Source organism: Salvia hispanica, chromosome 1 (genome assembly GCF_023119035.1).
Source record: "Salvia hispanica cultivar TCC Black 2014 chromosome 1, UniMelb_Shisp_WGS_1.0, whole genome shotgun sequence".
NCBI classification, from domain to species: domain Eukaryota; kingdom Viridiplantae; phylum Streptophyta; class Magnoliopsida; order Lamiales; family Lamiaceae; genus Salvia; species Salvia hispanica.
This window is the reverse complement of record NC_062965.1, coordinates 7,978,078-7,996,457: the sequence shown is the minus strand read 5'-3', so window position 1 is coordinate 7,996,457 and position 18,380 is coordinate 7,978,078. Positions and strand designations below refer to the sequence as shown.

At 34.4% G+C, this 18,380-nt stretch overlaps 3 protein-coding genes across 3 annotated transcripts; all 3 read right to left on the bottom strand.

The window, feature by feature from the left end:
- Positions 1-975: 975 nt before the first annotated feature.
- Positions 976-2,866, bottom strand: LOC125202295 (60S ribosomal protein L13a-4-like). Its single transcript, XM_048100673.1, has 4 exons — positions 2,520-2,866; positions 1,718-1,834; positions 1,557-1,644; positions 976-1,292 (listed from the first exon to the last, which is right to left on the bottom strand). Exons 1-4 carry the CDS (start codon positions 2,789-2,791, stop codon positions 1,149-1,151), a joined length of 621 nt encoding a protein of 206 aa, XP_047956630.1. The 5' UTR covers positions 2,792-2,866; the 3' UTR covers positions 976-1,148.
- A 1,723-nt stretch (positions 2,867-4,589) lies between these two features.
- On the bottom strand, positions 4,590-10,883 carry LOC125223804 (26S proteasome non-ATPase regulatory subunit 1 homolog A-like). Its single transcript, XM_048127101.1, has 13 exons — positions 10,592-10,883; positions 9,764-9,827; positions 9,392-9,497; positions 9,119-9,230; positions 8,858-9,026; positions 8,216-8,697; positions 7,966-8,101; positions 7,613-7,861; positions 7,293-7,513; positions 6,939-7,197; positions 6,497-6,729; positions 5,930-6,422; positions 4,590-5,372 (listed from the first exon to the last, which is right to left on the bottom strand). The coding sequence occupies exons 1-13, from the start codon at positions 10,738-10,740 to the stop codon at positions 5,046-5,048; spliced, it is 3,000 nt and encodes a 999-aa protein (XP_047983058.1). The 5' UTR covers positions 10,741-10,883; the 3' UTR covers positions 4,590-5,045.
- A 1,717-nt stretch (positions 10,884-12,600) lies between these two features.
- Positions 12,601-15,039, bottom strand: LOC125186367 (E3 ubiquitin-protein ligase PRT1). Its single transcript, XM_048082725.1, has 4 exons — positions 14,860-15,039; positions 14,593-14,621; positions 14,162-14,484; positions 12,601-13,217 (listed from the first exon to the last, which is right to left on the bottom strand). The coding sequence occupies exons 1-4, from the start codon at positions 14,937-14,939 to the stop codon at positions 12,909-12,911; spliced, it is 741 nt and encodes a 246-aa protein (XP_047938682.1). The 5' UTR covers positions 14,940-15,039; the 3' UTR covers positions 12,601-12,908.
- Positions 15,040-18,380: the final 3,341 nt, after the last annotated feature.

Genomic DNA, 18,380 nt, shown 5'->3' with positions numbered 1-18,380 from the left:
AGATTCTAGATATTTAAACTATATATAGTATTTAGTTTTTAAGAATGGAATAAAGTTTTATAAGTTGAAAACTTCCCAAATTGTTAAACACGCGGTAAATACACCTACAGATACTAACATCATTTATTTTCAACATCTATTCATAAAAGTAATTGATTTAAGATTTAATGGGATTATTCTACTATTATTTTTATTTTATGGAGTATATATTAAATAACCATAAGATAATTAATTAAAATTTTATATTTTTATCTTATTTATTTATATATATAAAACTACAAATAAAACAAAAACAATACTTTATAAATGTTTAAAATTTTGTGCATATAGTGCTGGCAAGATTAATTTTAAAAGTTTTAATTTTGTCGTAGTACAGTTTAATAAGTGCTAGCAAGATTAATTTATGATTTAGTTTATCATTACATTTTTTATTTGTAACTTTTACAGATATAAATAAAAATGAAAATTCAAAAATTTGAGTTATCATCATCTTGTGATTTTTCATTATATTTATATAATAGTCCATACAAAGTTACATATATTCTTGTATATATATTCCAGAAAGGAAAAAAGAGAGAGAGAGAGAGAGAGAATGGTTCCATCGTACATACATACATGTCTTTTTCATCTATTTAACAATTTAGAAAGTTTTGAAATTATAAAACTTTATTCCATTCTTAAAAACTAAATACCATATATAGATTAAATATCTAGAATCCTACTATATCCACATGTCACGTAGTTATTAGTGGGACATACCAAGTCATCATATCACGTGGATTAGTAGTAGCATATAGGCAAATGCAATGACTCGAAACTAACTCTAATTTGCTGAAAATATACACAATGGATCATGAGATGATCTATCTTCACATGATGCAGAGAAACTCCATAGGATTACTGAAAACTGTATGTGCCACTCTCAAACAATCACGCAAATGAGATGAAATCAATCGAGTAAATGAAAGACATGAGTTATGGCAACAACATTGGATAGTCTATTAAAACTTGTAAAATTTGAGAATTACAGCAACGATTGTAAGTTTGACAAAAAGAAAAATGACAGCCAAAACAGATTTAATAATTAAAGGAATCTAACTCCGTAGTCTCCAACAAAGTTATCACTCGACAGCTATATATCACAATTTTTAGTACTTAATAGGAGCAATGACATCAAGCTGTGAGCCAAGTTTCTCAATAGCAACCTTCTCAGCCTTGGCTCTCAGCTTGTTCAATTGCTTCCTCTTTTCATAGGTTACCTGGGCTCTGTCCTTTCTCTTCTTCTCCAGCTCCTAAAACAAACAAAAAACAACGTATTTATAATTTCCACAATCCGGCTGTGCCCTCATAATGAATTTGCTAAGATACAGTAATGAATGAGTTATTAACAATATCAACTTCTTCAGACAAAGAATTTAATAATGCCTTTAAGGTTGAGATTTCAAAAAAAAAACCTCATATTTGAGTTAATGAAAGTAGTGGCCAATCCACGCTAAGCCACAACTGCAAATTGGATATAAAACTATATGAAAAATTCAAGAAATGAGTAAACTTACCCTGATGGTATCATAGTGATTCCACCCAACTTCTGATGAGAGTCTACCCAACAGACAATATTTGTGGCCAGCTTGAAGCCTCAACACCCTACAGAAAAGGAAATTAAAACATTAAATTTTTTATAGAAACAAAACTGAAGAATAATTGATTGCAGGCTCACTTGAGTGCATCAGGAATGACCATTCTCTTGATTTTGTCATATGGAGGTGGGACACCCTCATAAACTTTCAAGCGTGCCAGGGCAGCTTCTCCTCTCTTAGTCTTGTGGGGAATCATCCTGAAAATACAAGCCGCGAACCACATTACTACTATACGTTCCTAGAGGAACGTTTTACTACTATATGTTCCTAGAAGAGTTATCAACACAGACTCAAATCTACCAGCGCCAGTATAACAAAAACTGTACCTAAATCAGAATGCAGCTACAAAGCAAGCAGCTTCGCTAATCACATAGTATTAGAAGATTAATTCTAAGAAAACTATACATGCTCTATTTCAGCTCGTCTCAAACTATTTTATGTAAGAATTAGGATATTTAATTAATACATTAGAGTTAATTAAGCATTCTATTATTAAGTGCTCTCTCACTATACTCAGGACGTTGTTTGCAAGATTATATCCTATATTATATCTTGCTACAATTTTATCCAGGAAACCAAACACCACTTTAAAATACTAATTTAATTACACTAAAAAATCAATGCCAAATTAATGACCTAAAATGAGAAGTGAGAGTAATATGGGACGGCGGGAGTACTATGATATGATCAACAGGCTAGCTAAATGAATATCTACATTCTGTAATGAATAGTATAATTAATTTTGAGTTCAAAAAACAACAAATTAGTATCTAACAAAAACATCTATATCAATCAAAACAGTTTGAGATGATAGGATAGATATGGAAATTAAACATGAAAAGAGGGAGAATGAATGTAGAAAGGAGCATAAAGCATACATACCCACGGATGGTTCTCCAGAGGATCTTTGAAGGGGCGCGGAAATGGATGGGTCCATGCGAGGGTTTAGTGTTCATACGCTTGCGGAGGAACCTCAAGTACTTCATCTTCTGGCGAACAAGGCCGCCGGAGAGGCAGATTTCTTCGCATCGGACGACCACCACTCTCTGGCCGTTCAAGAGCTCCTTGGCGAGAATGGAGGCCAAGCGGCCGAGCATGTGGTTCCTGGCATCAACCACAACTCTCTTCGCGCAGATCCCCGAACCTGACACCATCTCTACACACTCTCTCTCTCTCTCTCTCGGAAGGCTGGTGCAGTGCAGCGGCGAAAATCAACGGAAAATAGGGTTTTGTTAGGGTTCAATTTTATATGCAATTGGGTTTTGTGGTTTCTCAGCTAGGCTTCCGATTTGGGCCAAAGTCCATCACATTTTCTCCCATTAATAAACATAAACCTTTTGGATCTCAGTATTAAATTTCATGTAATGTTATAAAACAGATGAAAAAAATAGAGACGATGTTAAAATAAAAAATAGTTTATTTTTAATGGGACAATTAAAAAGTAAAATATTTCATTTTTAATGGAACTGATATTGTATTAATGGTTGTTCATTTTGTTATAGTACAAAATAAACATCTAAAACATGACAGTCTTATCTTATGTATTATATCGCCAAAAATATTAAGTGCCACAATTTTCATATAAGAAAAGAGTAGTTTTTTAGTTTTCATAGTTTGCAATTTTTAACGAGCAAATTTCTTTTGGAAAAAAATGTTTTGAGTTTTGAACACTGGTTCTCTCCCTTCCAATTAGAAATATCGATCCACGAAATTTTAGGTGTAGATGATATAGGGAACATCATCTTAATTCTGAAGTATGGCTTGTAAATCAGGTGGATTAGATTGTAATTAAATTGAGCCGACAACAACTTAAATTGTTAAGAGTAAACCCGAACATGATATATAAATGAAACGGTCAACCTGAACACGAGCCCTGACACATTTAAGCCCTTACACGATGCTAACCCGTTAACGACATGAGCCCATTCTGTTTAACACGACAAAATAGCGACATGAACCCGACACAACACAATACAATAATGACAGGACGACCACACAATAACAACACAAAAACGATATATCCATATTGCGAGTGAGATATGACTCGACAACAGCGTAATAGTTGAGCTCCCAGCAGTGAAAGCGAAGAATTGATGGAAGCGACATAAAAATAAAATAATAATATTCATTATTAATGGGTTACTCGAATCATGCCCGAACATATGAACTCGATATGAAATTATCGTATCTTTATCAGGTCGACCTGATAATAACACGGACACAATAAAATTTGACACTCTCCATGTACATTCAAAAATTGTCATCATGACAAGTGTAACAGTTGGAAGACACTGGTGTAAGTCATTGAGACGCACATGGACAAATGTTCACATCGTTGCTCATTTAAGGTACGTACTTGGTCGACCTCTCTATGCACGAAGAGCTCACAGAGATATTGGGTCATATCTAACTTGATATGTCACCTTCCTCCAAAAGATTAAGCTAGGCCCGAGCCATCCATAAGACTATTTGCCAAATATCTAATATTCAAGTCAAGCCCATGGCCATGTCCCGCGTGGCCCGACACGAGGCGAACGGTGGTGGCGCGCACGCTCACGCACACGTATGAGCTTTATCACCGGTCACTTGTGCATATAATTATTATATGGAATTATGGAACCCCTTAATGAAGTTTCATTTATCAATATGATATTAACATTAATTAATCATCCAACTCAATAATGAAGTGACAAACTTTGTCTGCTATTTCCCACTAATCAGAAACCGATTTAGAGAAAGTGAATATATACCACGACCAATTACTTGGAACGTAGATCAATCTTGTATAGTTTAATTTTCACAATTGGACATTATGTCACCTGTATGATCCGGTCAAACTGCGTTGATCGGGCACAATTCCAAAAAATGCCTCTCGACTAATTGAAGGCACCGGAGAAGTTGTCGAAGCTCTCTCTCAAACTCGATTGCTGCACCAACTATGGAAGCCTGATCTCAGCACTATCATGTTTTAATAATTCAACTTAGTTACACAGCAACTGCACGATCATTCGCATCGTCAGCATCGGTCTAATACAAACCAAAGTTGAAACCATGTTCTAATACAAAACGTGAAGATAAAAATTACAGCAAAGTTGATCTAATACAAATTAAACTACCGGCGTCTCCTGTAACCCGTACATCTACATAGAAATTATATGGTCGACTTCTGCCCCTGCTCACCGAGACTTCCTGCGATGCAGTTTTCTACAGACTTCTTGTTTCCCCGCATTCATATATAACATAGCAAATAAGCATAATCGAGCAGGTTTGAAGGAAGAGCAGAAGCTCAACAGCTCAATTCAACATTGGATACAACTCCAAGTATTTGATTAACTGACTTTCGGGCCACAATGATTTCCGTTCGGACACTCAGCAGAATCATAGAGAAAGGAAATGGAGCATTTCCCACTATGATGTATATTCAAACGTGTGTGGGGGAGCAGGCTCGTCATCCACTGCCATTGACGAGGCAGAGCCCTGCTGTCCAGTGGCTGATGCATCAGCAGCATTTGGTGCTGTGGATGAGAGTGAATCGGTCAAAGCTAATGCCTCGGGTTCACTTGGACGAAGGTCTTTTAGCAGAACAAAGCCTGAGGGTGCTGACTTTACCGGCACATATCTACTGTCTTCAAGAAACTTGATGAACTTTTCTTGGGCAGGAGTCACTCTAGCCGGGTTGGTCAGGATTTCGTATGATGGCTCAGGTTCAGACTTCTTTTCTGCAGCGCTATCAATCTGACAACATAATAAGGCACACAAGGTTAAAGCCAGCAACTTCACATGTTCCACTATCAAGCAGTGGAGACTTGAAGAGAGATCATTACTTCCATATGGGGTAGAGAAAAGGATTTCTAATGACAATGGTTAACTAAGGTATTATAGCAACCTCTCCCAAGGCTATGTCTAATTTGTTTTATGTCGCACGGAAAGGCTTTCCCATATGTAAAAAATATGACCACACCATGAAATATGGAGTTTATTATACTCAGTTCAGTTAGGCTTGAATTTAGATGTTACATAATGTATATTTTGATCTATAAAGTAGAATGTTCAGAAATTTTAACCAAGACATACTGTTTTTAAGGGTGCGATCATCTTACATTTTAATTGGTTAAAATCTGCATAATATACAAGATCACTTTCCTAACACTTGGTTTCATGATTTTCCGAATTGGAGAATTAGACCTAAGTGTGATTCACCCAGTTATAGACTCACTTCATTGAAACTACATATATATATATAGGTACTACTTCTGCAATCACTTCAGAATCATATAGAAACAGCGGCGTACCTGCATGGTGTCGTCATCTTCCTCACTTGCCTTTCCCTTTACAGAACTTGGTTCGGCCTTTACAGCATTTGCTTTCTCCGCATCTTTCTTACTGGCCCTGGCCTTGGCTCTAGCCGATGTAGATAAAACTGCCGTAGGTAGCTTAGCAGCCGAAGTAGTGGTAGGTACAATCGTAGGCTTTGGGTATTCAAACAATGATGGCTTTGCGTATGATAGGAACTCAAACTTCGGCACTTTCAAGTCATTGTTCAAACCAATTAATGCAGTTGGTGAAAACGCCAGACTAACGAAATATATTAGTGGGTACCAGTACCAAAACTGACTAAATACGGCCAGACCAATAACTGCAGTCATTTTATCATGCTTCGTCTTTGAAAGCAACTTGATGGTCACATTCCTTCCACCAGCATCGAGGATTCCAGATGCTAAAATTGCACCCATCTTGCTCATTGTGTCTTCATGTTTATCAACGATTATTTTCTCCAGTTGTCGCCTATTATTAACAGACAATGTAAGCTGACAGATTACAATTGGATATAGTGAAGTCAAATACAGTCCGAAAAATACCTGAATTGACCAACACGGGAATCACTGGCTTCACTGGTTTGTACCATCACCATTGCCATTGCAATTAGAGCACCTTGGCGGACAAAGTCAACGACATCTGATGTCAAAGGTTCAAGCAATGATATGGCCTCGCTAAGACCAGTACCTGCACAAGAAATTCCAACTGCTAGTGCAGCACCATAACGAACATGTGGGTTGTATGACTCTGATAGCAGCGAAACAATTCGAGGAGTCTGCATTTTGAGGAAGTACATAAATCAATAATGAGTCGCGATAGGAAAGAACCCTTGACTAACACTTATATCTAAGATGAATCAAGACAGATAAGTTAGGCATCCGGTAAATTTTGTTCATTTTGTTCGAGCAGAAGTTAATAGACATTTTAAGCATAGATATTTAAACAACAGATTAGCAGAAGGAGCACCAAAAGGAAGGTACAAACCTGTTCAGGATCAGAATATAAAACAAATCCCAGGGCAAGTACAGCAGTTCTTCTGACATCATCATTCACATCTGATACGGCAAAGTGCAGCAGTTGACGTATGGCCTTATTGTTTGCTGTTCCCCTGTATGCTAACGCCAGAGCATACATTCCACCGTAGCGCAAGATAGGGTCCTGATCTCTAGTCATTTGCTCAATCAGAGTATCTGCTTCTTCCTCTCTCCCATAGACAGTAAGTGCAATACCCAATGCCAAACCCCTGCCAACAAGTCCAATAAAAAAAATAAGACCGAGGAACGAAACATGACATGCCATAATATATTTCCTAGCCTTGAATGGGAAATCAATAATTACCTAATAATCTTCTCATGCTGTGTCTCATGAGCATAAGCAAGCATTTCTCCAGCTTTCTCGCTAGCAGTTCCAACCATCAACAAACCCATACTTATACCAGCAGCCTCACCAGCTACAGCACTGTCCGTGTACAGGACATTTTTTATCTCATCGAAGATATCATCATCCGCAGTGCCTAAAGCTGCCAAACCAAGACCAAGGCAGGCACCATGCTGAATAACCTGCACCATTTGTCACATTCCACCATTTAGCCACTGGTGATCAATGGAGTCACATAAGAACCATAGAATAATATCACTTGAAAAAATCAAAGTACAGACCTCAACATTAGTACTACGCAAACTCTCTATCAGGAATTGTTTAATGCCCTCCCCGTGATTTGCATGGATTAAACCAAGAGCATATAAAGCTCCACCTTCAGAATAAGGACTACCACCACTACCAGCCCCACCTTGTGGTAAGTAAGGTGCCATTAGCGATCTTCCTTGTTGCAGATGACCTTTGTGGATAACCCCAAGTCCTGCAGTAGCACTAAACTTAGCCCAATTTGTCGCCCTACTCAGCCAGTCCTGACATACAATTAGTATGGAGTTTTAGGAGAATATGAAGAACATAGATATAGTATATGATTATGAGGGCAAATTCTTAATTAATTCAGTCAATGGATACATACCAGATTCTCTCGAAGAAATGTGTCCACAGTTGTTCCAGCATGCATAATGGCATTGGCATATATAGTTGCACTATGGCAAACACTATTTCTCATTTCTACAGATTGCTTTATGGTCTTAAGAATGAGAAGATCTGATCTGAAAGGTGATAAGAAATCTAATGTTTATTAGACCACTTAATTTTAGGCATGTGAGCTGAATCTAGATATATGAAAAGTCCAATACTTATAAAAAATTAGAGAAATGCCTCACTTGTTATGATTATATAAAAACTGCAGAGTCAACTGTATGCAAGTCTCCCCAGACAAAATCCCTCTCATTTTCGTTAATCTCTCATCGTAAGCAGCTTCACGTGGATTAGAACATTCTGCACTATTATCTGCTTGAGTCCGATCTGTCATCTGAACATCCTCCGGTACAACAGGAATACTTCCTGTCACAGCATCAGCATCTGGCTGTGCAGAATCAGACTGCTTTGACTCTGAAGGCTGCGACTTCTTGGCACTGGGGATCAGATCCCTTACCTTTAAAAGGAAGGCTTGGTGTTCATTCTCCACGAGATCAAACGCTATTTGATATGCTGTCAGTGCATCATCTGCATTTTCAGATCGTAGGAGTTTCTCCAGTATGCTTGCTACTCCTTCGGGCTCATCCAAAAACATTAGGCGCTGGCAAATGCTCAAGTAATCAGGTGAGGGCAATTGTTGATATACCTTGACAAGAAGCCGGAGCACCTGTTTTAAGATTGGAGAGCAAGAATGTCATACTTACATATCTAAAACACAAAGTCACAAATAGCTTCATAAGATGCTAAAGAGTTCATATATTAACATATAACAGATTCACAAGAGTTTGGCAGCAAAGTAACTATCAAATGGGCTTACAAATATTCACCTCAAGACGATATTCTCTTCTGTATACAAAGTTATGAGAGACATCAATGCAGTAATTAATAGTAGCATGAACATTGTCACTCCTTATAACTGCTTCCTCAAGCTTATCCAGTCGCCTGCATTCAATAGCCACTCCTATAGCTTGTTGGTATTTTCCATCTGCAATACATCTGTAGGAAAGGCCAAAGGGTAAGAAAAGGCAATACAAAGTAAAGAAAACGTATAACAATTCTCAGTCAGATGAAAATGTAACTTTACTTACTTATCAAGCATTTTCTCAACAATTGCCTCCAGTCTAGGGTCAATTACTGCAGATTCATCATTTGCCTCAGCTGCTTTAGTCTTCAGACTAGCATATTCATCAATTGCCTTAGCTGAGGGACACAAGAAGATGGCAAAAGTATTACATAGGGCACATTATAATAACACCACCAAAGTTACACATGAAGCAACACAATCTAATTTGACAAAGCAGCAAGAGTTTAAGTGAACATCACATGATACCAAAGGGAAACATTAAAAATTAACGACTTACCAAGAAGAGTGTGGACATATTCAGAATCCTCTGACACATCAAACTGGTGATCAGCTCCCAGAGCATATGATAGTGAGTCATTAAGTTCACCCAGGTGATAAAAAACCTGGTGAGAGAAACAAATGTACATTGTAAAAGAAGACAAAAGAAATTAAAAGTTGAAAAAATTTATCATGCATCAAAGAAGTCTTCACCTAATATGGAGAATTTAGATAAAGAATGCATATTGCAAAAAATACTATGTGCAAGGTACACACTGACAAAGATAACAATACAGCAGAAAAATTGTCATTTCTAAAACTAAAAATCAAACATACAGAGGAAGCAGCTAATAAGAGTAACAATATTAGAACCAAAAATGAAATATTATACCTTGGAAACAAGCAAGGCAGCTAGATGCCTTTGTTCAAATTCTTCATCTTCATATAAACTTTCTCTGCAGTTATATTAGAGAATATCATTATCTTACTTATTACAAGTCAAACCTACACAAACAGACTTGATAAAATTTGAATTCTAAGACAAAATAAAAACCCAACAAAATTGTGCTTAAATACCAGATATCAATAGGTGAGTAAAGATCCCAAAATGGCAGATAGTAAACAATAAATACAAAGATAACTCATGAAATATGCATCGGCACAACCTCAAGTTTAGCTACATGAAACCATAGGCATCTACATCACCATAATAACTAGTCATAAACCAGCAAGATGCAGAAAAAATATATGGATTACAGCATAATTTTGCTTCATGCCCTCATCCAAGCCACATATACAAAGTGTATTGATAGCGAAATGATATTCCATTCACTTCCGCCTTAGGAAGCCCTGTCTTGAAAGAGAATGTTTCACTTCACATACTACCTAGAAATTACCTCAACACGGTATACCTATACATTCCCTGTATTAATCAAAAGCTGAAGTTCAGCTCACTGAATTCCCACTACATGATGCTATTCCTAGAAGCCCCAACCACCAGAATTCAAGGATTAAAATACACTACAGTTTCAAAGAAATCCCATTTTTTGGGTGGAGGTCAGAAGTCAATATCAAACACCGGCATAAAATGCTGAAAAGAACATAACTTTACTCCCAATTTTCGAATCCCAGTTTCTCACTAATGTAAAAGAAGAAGAAAAATGAAGATAGAGAAGGCCCAATACATGCAATCGGATTGAGAAAAGGAAAAAGAGAATACATGATTGGGACAGAGGTGGAGATCTCCGGCCAAAAGTAGTTGACGAAGGTATTGAGATTAGAGAGCGCGTGTATCTTGAGAGTTGGGTGGCTCTCGTTGAGCATCGCCAGTAGCCCACCGGCGCAGCTCACCGTCATAGCCGCAGCCATTGCACAGAATTAGGGCGCCGGTCTTCACAATTTCCGGAGATGCGATGGGATCAAAGGCGATAGCAGAAGAAATTTGGAGAAACTATTTTCTTGCTTCGTCTCGCCGATGGAGCTTTTCTCTAGTGTTTCTTGAGCGAAGGGCCAACTTCAGCAAATTTCTATTCGATTTAAAATTAAATTTTAGAATAGTCGATAGATAAATGAATTTTTAAAAAATATTAATAAGTGAAAATGTTTTACTATTATTATACTATAATTAGTAACTAATATCACATGGGTTCACAAATTAAAATATACTCCGTATTTAAAGTATTGATTTTTTTATTGTAAACTAATTACAAAAATTTTAGCTATATAGTACTCCCTCCGTCCCAAGGAAGATGACCCTTTTTTTAAATGGCACAGGATTTTATGCAACTTTATTTTGTGTGTTAAGTGGAGAGAGTAAAGTAAGAGAGAGAATAAAGTAAGATAAAGGAGTTTTCATTTTAAGCAATAGATCATCTTGATTGGGACAAGCTAAAAAGGAAAGTGGGTCATCTTCAATGGGACGGAGGGAGTACTCTTTTGTCTATTCAAATGACTATCTTTCCTTTTTTGTTTGTCTATTATTTTGCAATTTTGGAACCTCATTGCCCAAATGTGCCTCTCGCCCCAGTGTTTCACCTCATCGCCCTAGTACACTCCCCGCCCCTAGTAACACTAGTCTATTAACATTTTTACTCTAGTGAGGAAGATTTCAATTTCCATTAACAAGAAAATTAAAATTCTATTTTGACTGAATTAGGGGTGTAGATTAGAATAAAAAATAAATAAAAAGAAAAGAAGTTTTCATTCTTCTTCTTTCTCGTTTCACGTGCTCTCAAGAACTCAAGAACTCCAAGTCTCGGCAAAAACCCTACTTCGTCAACTATGGAGCGATCGAACTACACCAGAGGGTCCGGCAAGAGTGGCGGTGTGACATCCGATTCCGGTACAATTTTTTTCAAGTGCAATATAGTGGCTTCAGTTGAATGGTCAACACCGATGGAAAGGAGCTACTTTGTTTGTGAGAGAAAAGAGTATTTTTTTCAAGTGGTGCGAGTCAATCGACGAAGACGATGCCATGACTCCATTGTCACTGCCTTAGGCCGAGGGGAGAGGAGAGATTTGATATTTGTCATTAATCTATGAGACTAATCGGTCATACATAAATTAGACAGTGTTGTGATGTACGGATTCCGTTTATTTTTTATTTTAGTGTTTGTTTATATATTCAAGTTCAAGTAATGAAATAAAATTTCAAATGGTGAAACCGATTCTGGTATTGAACTCCTTGTACTATGTTTTCTTTGCTTTTCATGAACCAAATCTGCCACTTGGTTGCAAATAAAATTTCAAACATTTATTCATGAAGAAGGTAGAAGAAGTCGTACAAACTTTAAGTGTTAGATAAAATCGACAATCGATAAGCAATTTACTGCACCGATGTCTTACAAATCTGCTCCAATTCATTAATCTTGATTTGTATTTTTTTGGTGTTTTGGAGAAACGACAATTCCAAACTAGAGAAGCAAGAGATAAATTTTTAATATTGTATTTTTTTGTATTTTGCTTTTTCTTTGTTAAAATTATTTTCATTTTCGAATTTTTTCAAAAAGAACTATTTTCGCATTTAGTCGTTAATAAAACATAATTAGTAACCTAATCCAGTCAAAATAGCCTTAACTCTATTAATCATAACTTTTTCACGGCACCGTCCAAAAAGAATTACATCCTGCCCATTTTCAATGGTGCGGGACGGAATACTTCAAAAGATAATGTTCTGGACCAAAATCATAAAATCGTCATATGTTTAAGAATTGGAAGATATCAGGGAGCTGTAATTAGGGTGTGTAATGGTTTATGGTTCGGATAATACCAAAGTTACAGTATCTGTTCAATTTGAAAACACCAAAAGAAAGAACTTAGAGCAGATCACACACATCGGTACAATTTAAGGGTATTTATCGAAATAATATCCACACATAAAATATCATTCAAGGATCCCATTCCAAGCAGGCAGAGTCATCTTTCATGAAGAGGAATGGCAGAATTGCTAACCTGATCGTCTAAACGATCGTTTCAAGAGGTATTTGGTATCGGTGTAGCTTATTCTTATGGACCATCCACCTTGGCGATGTATTAAACTAAGCTACACCGTCGTCCTCTGAGCCAAAACCAGATCCATCATCTTCTGCAGACAGTTCAGCCCCAAAGCTTGACAGCACCATAACAAAATTAGGTTGTATAGCATCAAACTTGTGGTCCATAGTATGCTGCTGGTTAAATCGACCAGGAAGCTTGGCGGAAATTTTGTAACAACTCTCACAAAGGTCGAAACCAATTTTCTCCACGCAGTCTTTGCATTTATATCTTACTCCCGTAATAGGATATATCTGTGCAGAGTCAGAAAACATATAAAAAGTAGATGCAATCAGCCTCCAATAAACTGGACTCTAAGACGAGATAAAAGAGGCAACCAAAATCCACATCTGAATGGTCAAAAAACATGAGTACAATAAGCTCACTCCCGGTTATATGTATCTACACCACTTTTCACCCTAGGTGTTCAAGAACCAATCAGTATCTTTTACCATAGAATGCAGAACTATTAAAATGCACGAATTAGTATAAACAAGAAAATATAAAAGTGAAGGAAGAGATGAAAGTATGAAACATAATCTTCATCCTAGAACCCCACAACTTATCTAATATACTTATACTCCCTCTGTCCCAAGTTACACTTGAGTCGTATTCCATTTTGGTTTGTCCCAAGTTACTAGAGTCATTTCTCTTTTTGACTAAAAACAAAACATCTAATCACACCTACTTTATTCTTTCTTTTACTTTATTCACTCTACTCTCTCTTACTTTATTCCCTCTTCTACTTTATTTTACTTTATAACTCACTAAACACAACTTTCTTAAATCTCGTGCGGAAAAGAAACGCCTCAAGTATGTGGGACAGAGGGAGACGAGTATAATTTATTATTGTGCTAGCATAAGTGTTTTTAAGGGAGCGGGGTGTGACTGGGCAATTATGTAAAAATCCGGGGCGTGGGACAACAGGGCTACACGATTACTCAATTCGCTTACATTTAGGTAATGTTGCATGTGTCAATAGCTCAAAATCATCTTATATGCATAAGTCAAGCAAATCTTTGCCACTTCCGGGATCCAACACAGTGACAGCTTTGTCCTTAATGCCCGAGTCATGCTATATTTTTCCGGCCAAAATAGCACAAAGTAATTTTGCACCATCGAAACTGGCCTTGTGGATAAAAATGGAAATTTACTTGTCTCAAGAATATGGTTATTGACAGAGGCCGGGGAAGGTACACAGAAAGGCACAGCTTTGCAACTCGTTAACCGGTAAGAAAATCAGAGAAGATGCTTATTTGAACAAGGAAAAAACATTATTGGCCGATTCGAGCATGTCAATGACAAAAAGTTCCCATTTCCCCTTGCAATCTAACTGGACAGCATATCTCATGAAATGACTCAAGAGTAACTTATCACAAATTAAATACAAGAAGTTCAAACCTGCAACTTGTTTTGCCCTGCTTTTGTAGGGCGATGGATATAACTTGAGGAGTAAAAAATGCAACAATCCACAGCTTCTAGGAAAATGATTATACGGGTTGCGACAAATGGGACAATGAGACTGCATGGAATTGCACATGGCTTTAAATGTACACCAAAAGCAAGAAATATGACCGCAAGCTGAAAAATGGTAACAAAATAAGAACAATGTCTGCAAACAAAGAGAAATTTCAAGTGGAAAAACAAGCTGTAAGCTTGTTACTAAACAAAATAGCAGCTTTCAACTACCTAAAACCACAGGCTTGTACATGATATCCCTGCAAAATACAGTAAGACTAACACAATTAATCATAGGGCATACAAAAACACAGAAATAAATCACTGAATAACAATCGAAATGCAGTAAAATTGATTTCTCTCATTATAACAAAATAATTGATATAAATCCTAAATCACATCGTTAATTCATTTTATGGGCGATTTCTGAGCAATTTATCACAAACATGGAGCGTTTTGTTCCGGAATTAGATTTAATAGAGAGCAGAAAAAACTCACAGGCAAACGCAACACTGGAATTCGTCTGGAAATTCTTCTTCTTCTTGCATATCAGCAAGATCTGCAACGCACTGTTCCATTGCGAGAGGGGAGCACTAAAATCAATAAAATGAAGATAGCTCCCGTCTCACCGTCTTCCTCTTTTCTTTAAAAAGAGATTCTTAACCAGAAGGTTACTTCTTCTAATATCTAGAAGATCAGGAATATTAATATTAAAATTTTTAACATTGTCAACATCACCAGGTCATTTATGTTTTTAATTGAAATATAACTATTTAATTTTTTATATTTTTATATTTACTATACTACTACTACTATTTATTTACTTTTTTTATATTAACTATTTTAGGGGATTGATCCATTGCTAACCATCTCAAACTAAGACTAAATCTTAGTCATTAGAAATAATGACATATGGATTATATTTTTAATTAAAAAAATTAATAAGTAAAATTAGAAGGTACTAATATTTTATTTTTTACTTAATCGCAATTCCAAAAAACAATTATATATAGGGTTTAGGAACCTAGTACTCTCTCTTCGTCAACCATTATAAGGCTACATTTGATCGGATACGAATTTTAAGAAATGTAATAGAAATTGAGTACAGAAAGGTTGGTCAAAAATGGATTCTACTTTTATATTTTATTTTTATAATGAAATGTGAGTGAGATATAGTTAGGAATGTGGAGTCTATTATAAAAAATAGTAAGAAAAGGTATATAGGACTTGTATTGATCGACATATGAAATGACAAAATGAGACATTCAATAATGATAGGATGAATAATATGTAGAATAGAAATAAAATAAACTGATCCTTAAGATTGGACCCCGCCTGCAAATTTTTAAAATATTTGTCTTGATAATATTTATTTTTTAATTAATATCCAGACACGTCTAGTCTAATGGATGGATAATGCCGGTCACCCCTTCAGGCTCCATGAAATCTATGAATCTATCTATCTATCTATACATCTATAAAATGAGAGTTTTTGGCCAATTTTTTGAATATTTGTAAAGTTTGGGCAAGATTTTAAATATTTATTAGTTATGAACCTTTTTAATATAGATAATTATGCTAATTGTGTAGTATAAGTAACTGTCAGTGGATTAAATATTTGAGTCCATTAACTATTTTAAATAGTAGTATAACATATTTGAAATATATTCATCGAGCTGGCAGTTATATAGTTAATGACATTATAAATTAGTGGTAGATGATTTGGCATGATACTCAAAATATATACTAGCATTTATAATTCATATTTACGATTTAATAATCAATAAACGTGGAAATCATAATTAGGTTAATTATGCCTAATTCAAATGGAGGTGTTTTTATTTGATAAATATAAATTTGTAGACCATTATTATCATGGTATACTAAAACCGATAATGGGAAATTAGTGGCAGTTATAATCTAATATCGTGTGGAAATAATTTTGGCTGGATAATAAACATTATAAAAAATTTCCGTTACATAATTTCATCTTCTTTAAACTAAAGTTAAATGCCATTTTAATTAAAAAATTACAATTCAATTAAAACTAATTTTTAACAATTAATTTCTTCATCTTTAACAGCAGTGAATTAATTTCACATATGGATGTACTGTAAACATCCTTATAACACATTTAGTCTATACAAAGAAATGAAAAGCCAAAAGGCTCCATGAACTCATTTAGGTTATGGAAGAAAAGGAATAGAGCAAAAACAATTAGGTGGAAACGGTCATGTGGATTCACTGATTAATTAGAAAGCAAATGAAATTGGCGTTTTATAAACGTGGCTGCCTTTTCTATTTTCACCAATGAATCCGACCATTATAAATTATTGTAGTGATTTAGAGACATAATGTCCTTATATTTTTTTTTGCCATAAGTATAATTTATATCTTGACTAATATATCTTTAACAATACAATTGTGGATAATTCTAATTTAGAGTATTTTAATGTAAAAAAAGTTTAAATTAATATGGTAAATTAAAGTAACGCTTAATTAATGTAACTATACATTTTTTCATTTGTGGTATATCTACAAGTTGTACAATTTTTCTCCTTATTTAGAATATTAAGAATTAAAAAATTAAGTGAATAATAAATTAAATCAAAGTTATGAAAATTTTATAATTAAAAATGTGAACTCAATTATTATTAATATAATAATATTATATATCAAATTTTAATTTATTGTATGGTAAATTAACTATGAAGCTTTAAAACATTTAATAAATGAGTTAAAAATATATGTGGTACTAATTTTTTTGATAGAGGTCCGCCGTAACGATACAAAATTAAGAATTTAATATTAATAAATAAAAAAAATGAATATTAAATTAAAAGTTAGTATTAATAAATCATATATCAGTTTTTTATTTGATGTATGTTATAACGCATTGAGCCAATAACTCCATTTTATAAATAAAAGAAATTTTTTAACTAAATATCTTTAAGATATTAAATAAACGTGTCAAGATCATGTACTATTATTTTATGATTTAACTAAAATATCTACTATTCTATTAAAAGATTTTAAAAATATTAATTATATGGAGTATCTTTAAATATTAAATAGATGAGTTACGAGCACGTGATTTTTTTTTTATCTTGGTTCGACTAAAACATTCCAAAAGTTAAAAATTTATAGAAAGTGAAATTATGAAAATTAAATAATTAAAATCATAATTATAAAATTCTTAAATCAAAACTCTCAACTCAATTAGTATTAATACATCACATATTAAATTCTAATTTGTTTTATAATATAGTGGATCGAACTAAGAACTTCAATATTTTATAAAGAATATGAGAAATTATGAACTATATGACATAAAATATTAAATAGATAGGTTAAGAAAATGCAATTTTTTTTTATTGAGGTTCAATTATAACATTCTAAAAATTAAGAATCAATAAATTTAAAGTTTTGCAAAAAATAAATACATTTTGAAATTTGCACTAGAAGCCGCAAAAGGATCCGAATGGATCAAATAGGAATTTTTAATTTATATAAAGAATTAAGCAAATTAGTGAAGAAATAATTTGTTGATGGAGAATTATAATGGGAGAAGAAGAAAATGATATTTTGTTTATAGAAAACTATAATTGGAGAAAAGGAAAATAAGAATTTTTGATAAACATATAAATAGAAAAGAAGAGAGAGAGCTTGACAACTAATGAAATAACAAAACTTTAAAATGTAATTAAATGTTAGGCACTTAATTTAAAAAAGCTCATTAACACACTCACAATACATTCCTTAATTAATAGCAAGAGGAGCGTTCATTACTATGAGGGTAAAATAGTATTTATGTATAACAAAAATTTAATTATAAATCTAATATAATCTTAAATTACCTTTTTAACCCTATTATGGCAATGCCATTATGTCTCTAAAACATTTTTCTATAAATTAATAATGTCTAATGGTTATACAAGACTCTTTAGGGACTATAAATATGAGAATAAATTCAGACTCAAAGAAATTAGTGGTAAAACTAGGGCTGGGGAAAAATACCA

Bases quoted from the DNA above. Each gene is read 5' to 3' on its own strand.
- LOC125202295 (XM_048100673.1), bottom strand. From the start codon at position 2,791: ATGGTGTCAGGTTCGGGGATCTGCGCGAAGAGAGTTGTGGTTGATGCC. The intron at 1,835-2,519 runs GTATGTATGCTT...TTGTATTTTCAG, and splicing joins CTCTGGAGAACCATCCGTGG to GATGATTCCCCACAAGACTA. The intron at 1,645-1,717 runs GTGAGCCTGCAA...CCTTTTCTGTAG, and splicing joins GTCATTCCTGATGCACTCAA to GGTGTTGAGGCTTCAAGCTG.
- LOC125223804 (XM_048127101.1), bottom strand. From the start codon at position 10,740: ATGGCTGCGGCTATGACGGTGAGCTGCGCCGGTGGGCTACTGGCGATG. The intron at 9,498-9,763 runs GTATAATATTTC...TTCTCTCACCAG, and splicing joins CTGCCTTGCTTGTTTCCAAG to GTTTTTTATCACCTGGGTGA. The intron at 9,027-9,118 runs GTAAGTAAAGTT...CCTTTCCTACAG, and splicing joins GTTGAGAAAATGCTTGATAA to ATGTATTGCAGATGGAAAAT.
- LOC125186367 (XM_048082725.1), bottom strand. From the start codon at position 14,939: ATGGAACAGTGCGTTGCAGATCTTGCTGATATGCAAGAAGAAGAAGAA. The intron at 14,485-14,592 runs GTAGTTGAAAGC...ACCATTTTTCAG, and splicing joins GTACAAGCCTGTGGTTTTAG to CTTGCGGTCATATTTCTTGC. The intron at 13,218-14,161 runs AAATAAGCATCT...ATCTCGTCTTAG, and splicing joins ATAATGTTTTTTCCTTGTTC to AGTCCAGTTTATTGGAGGCT.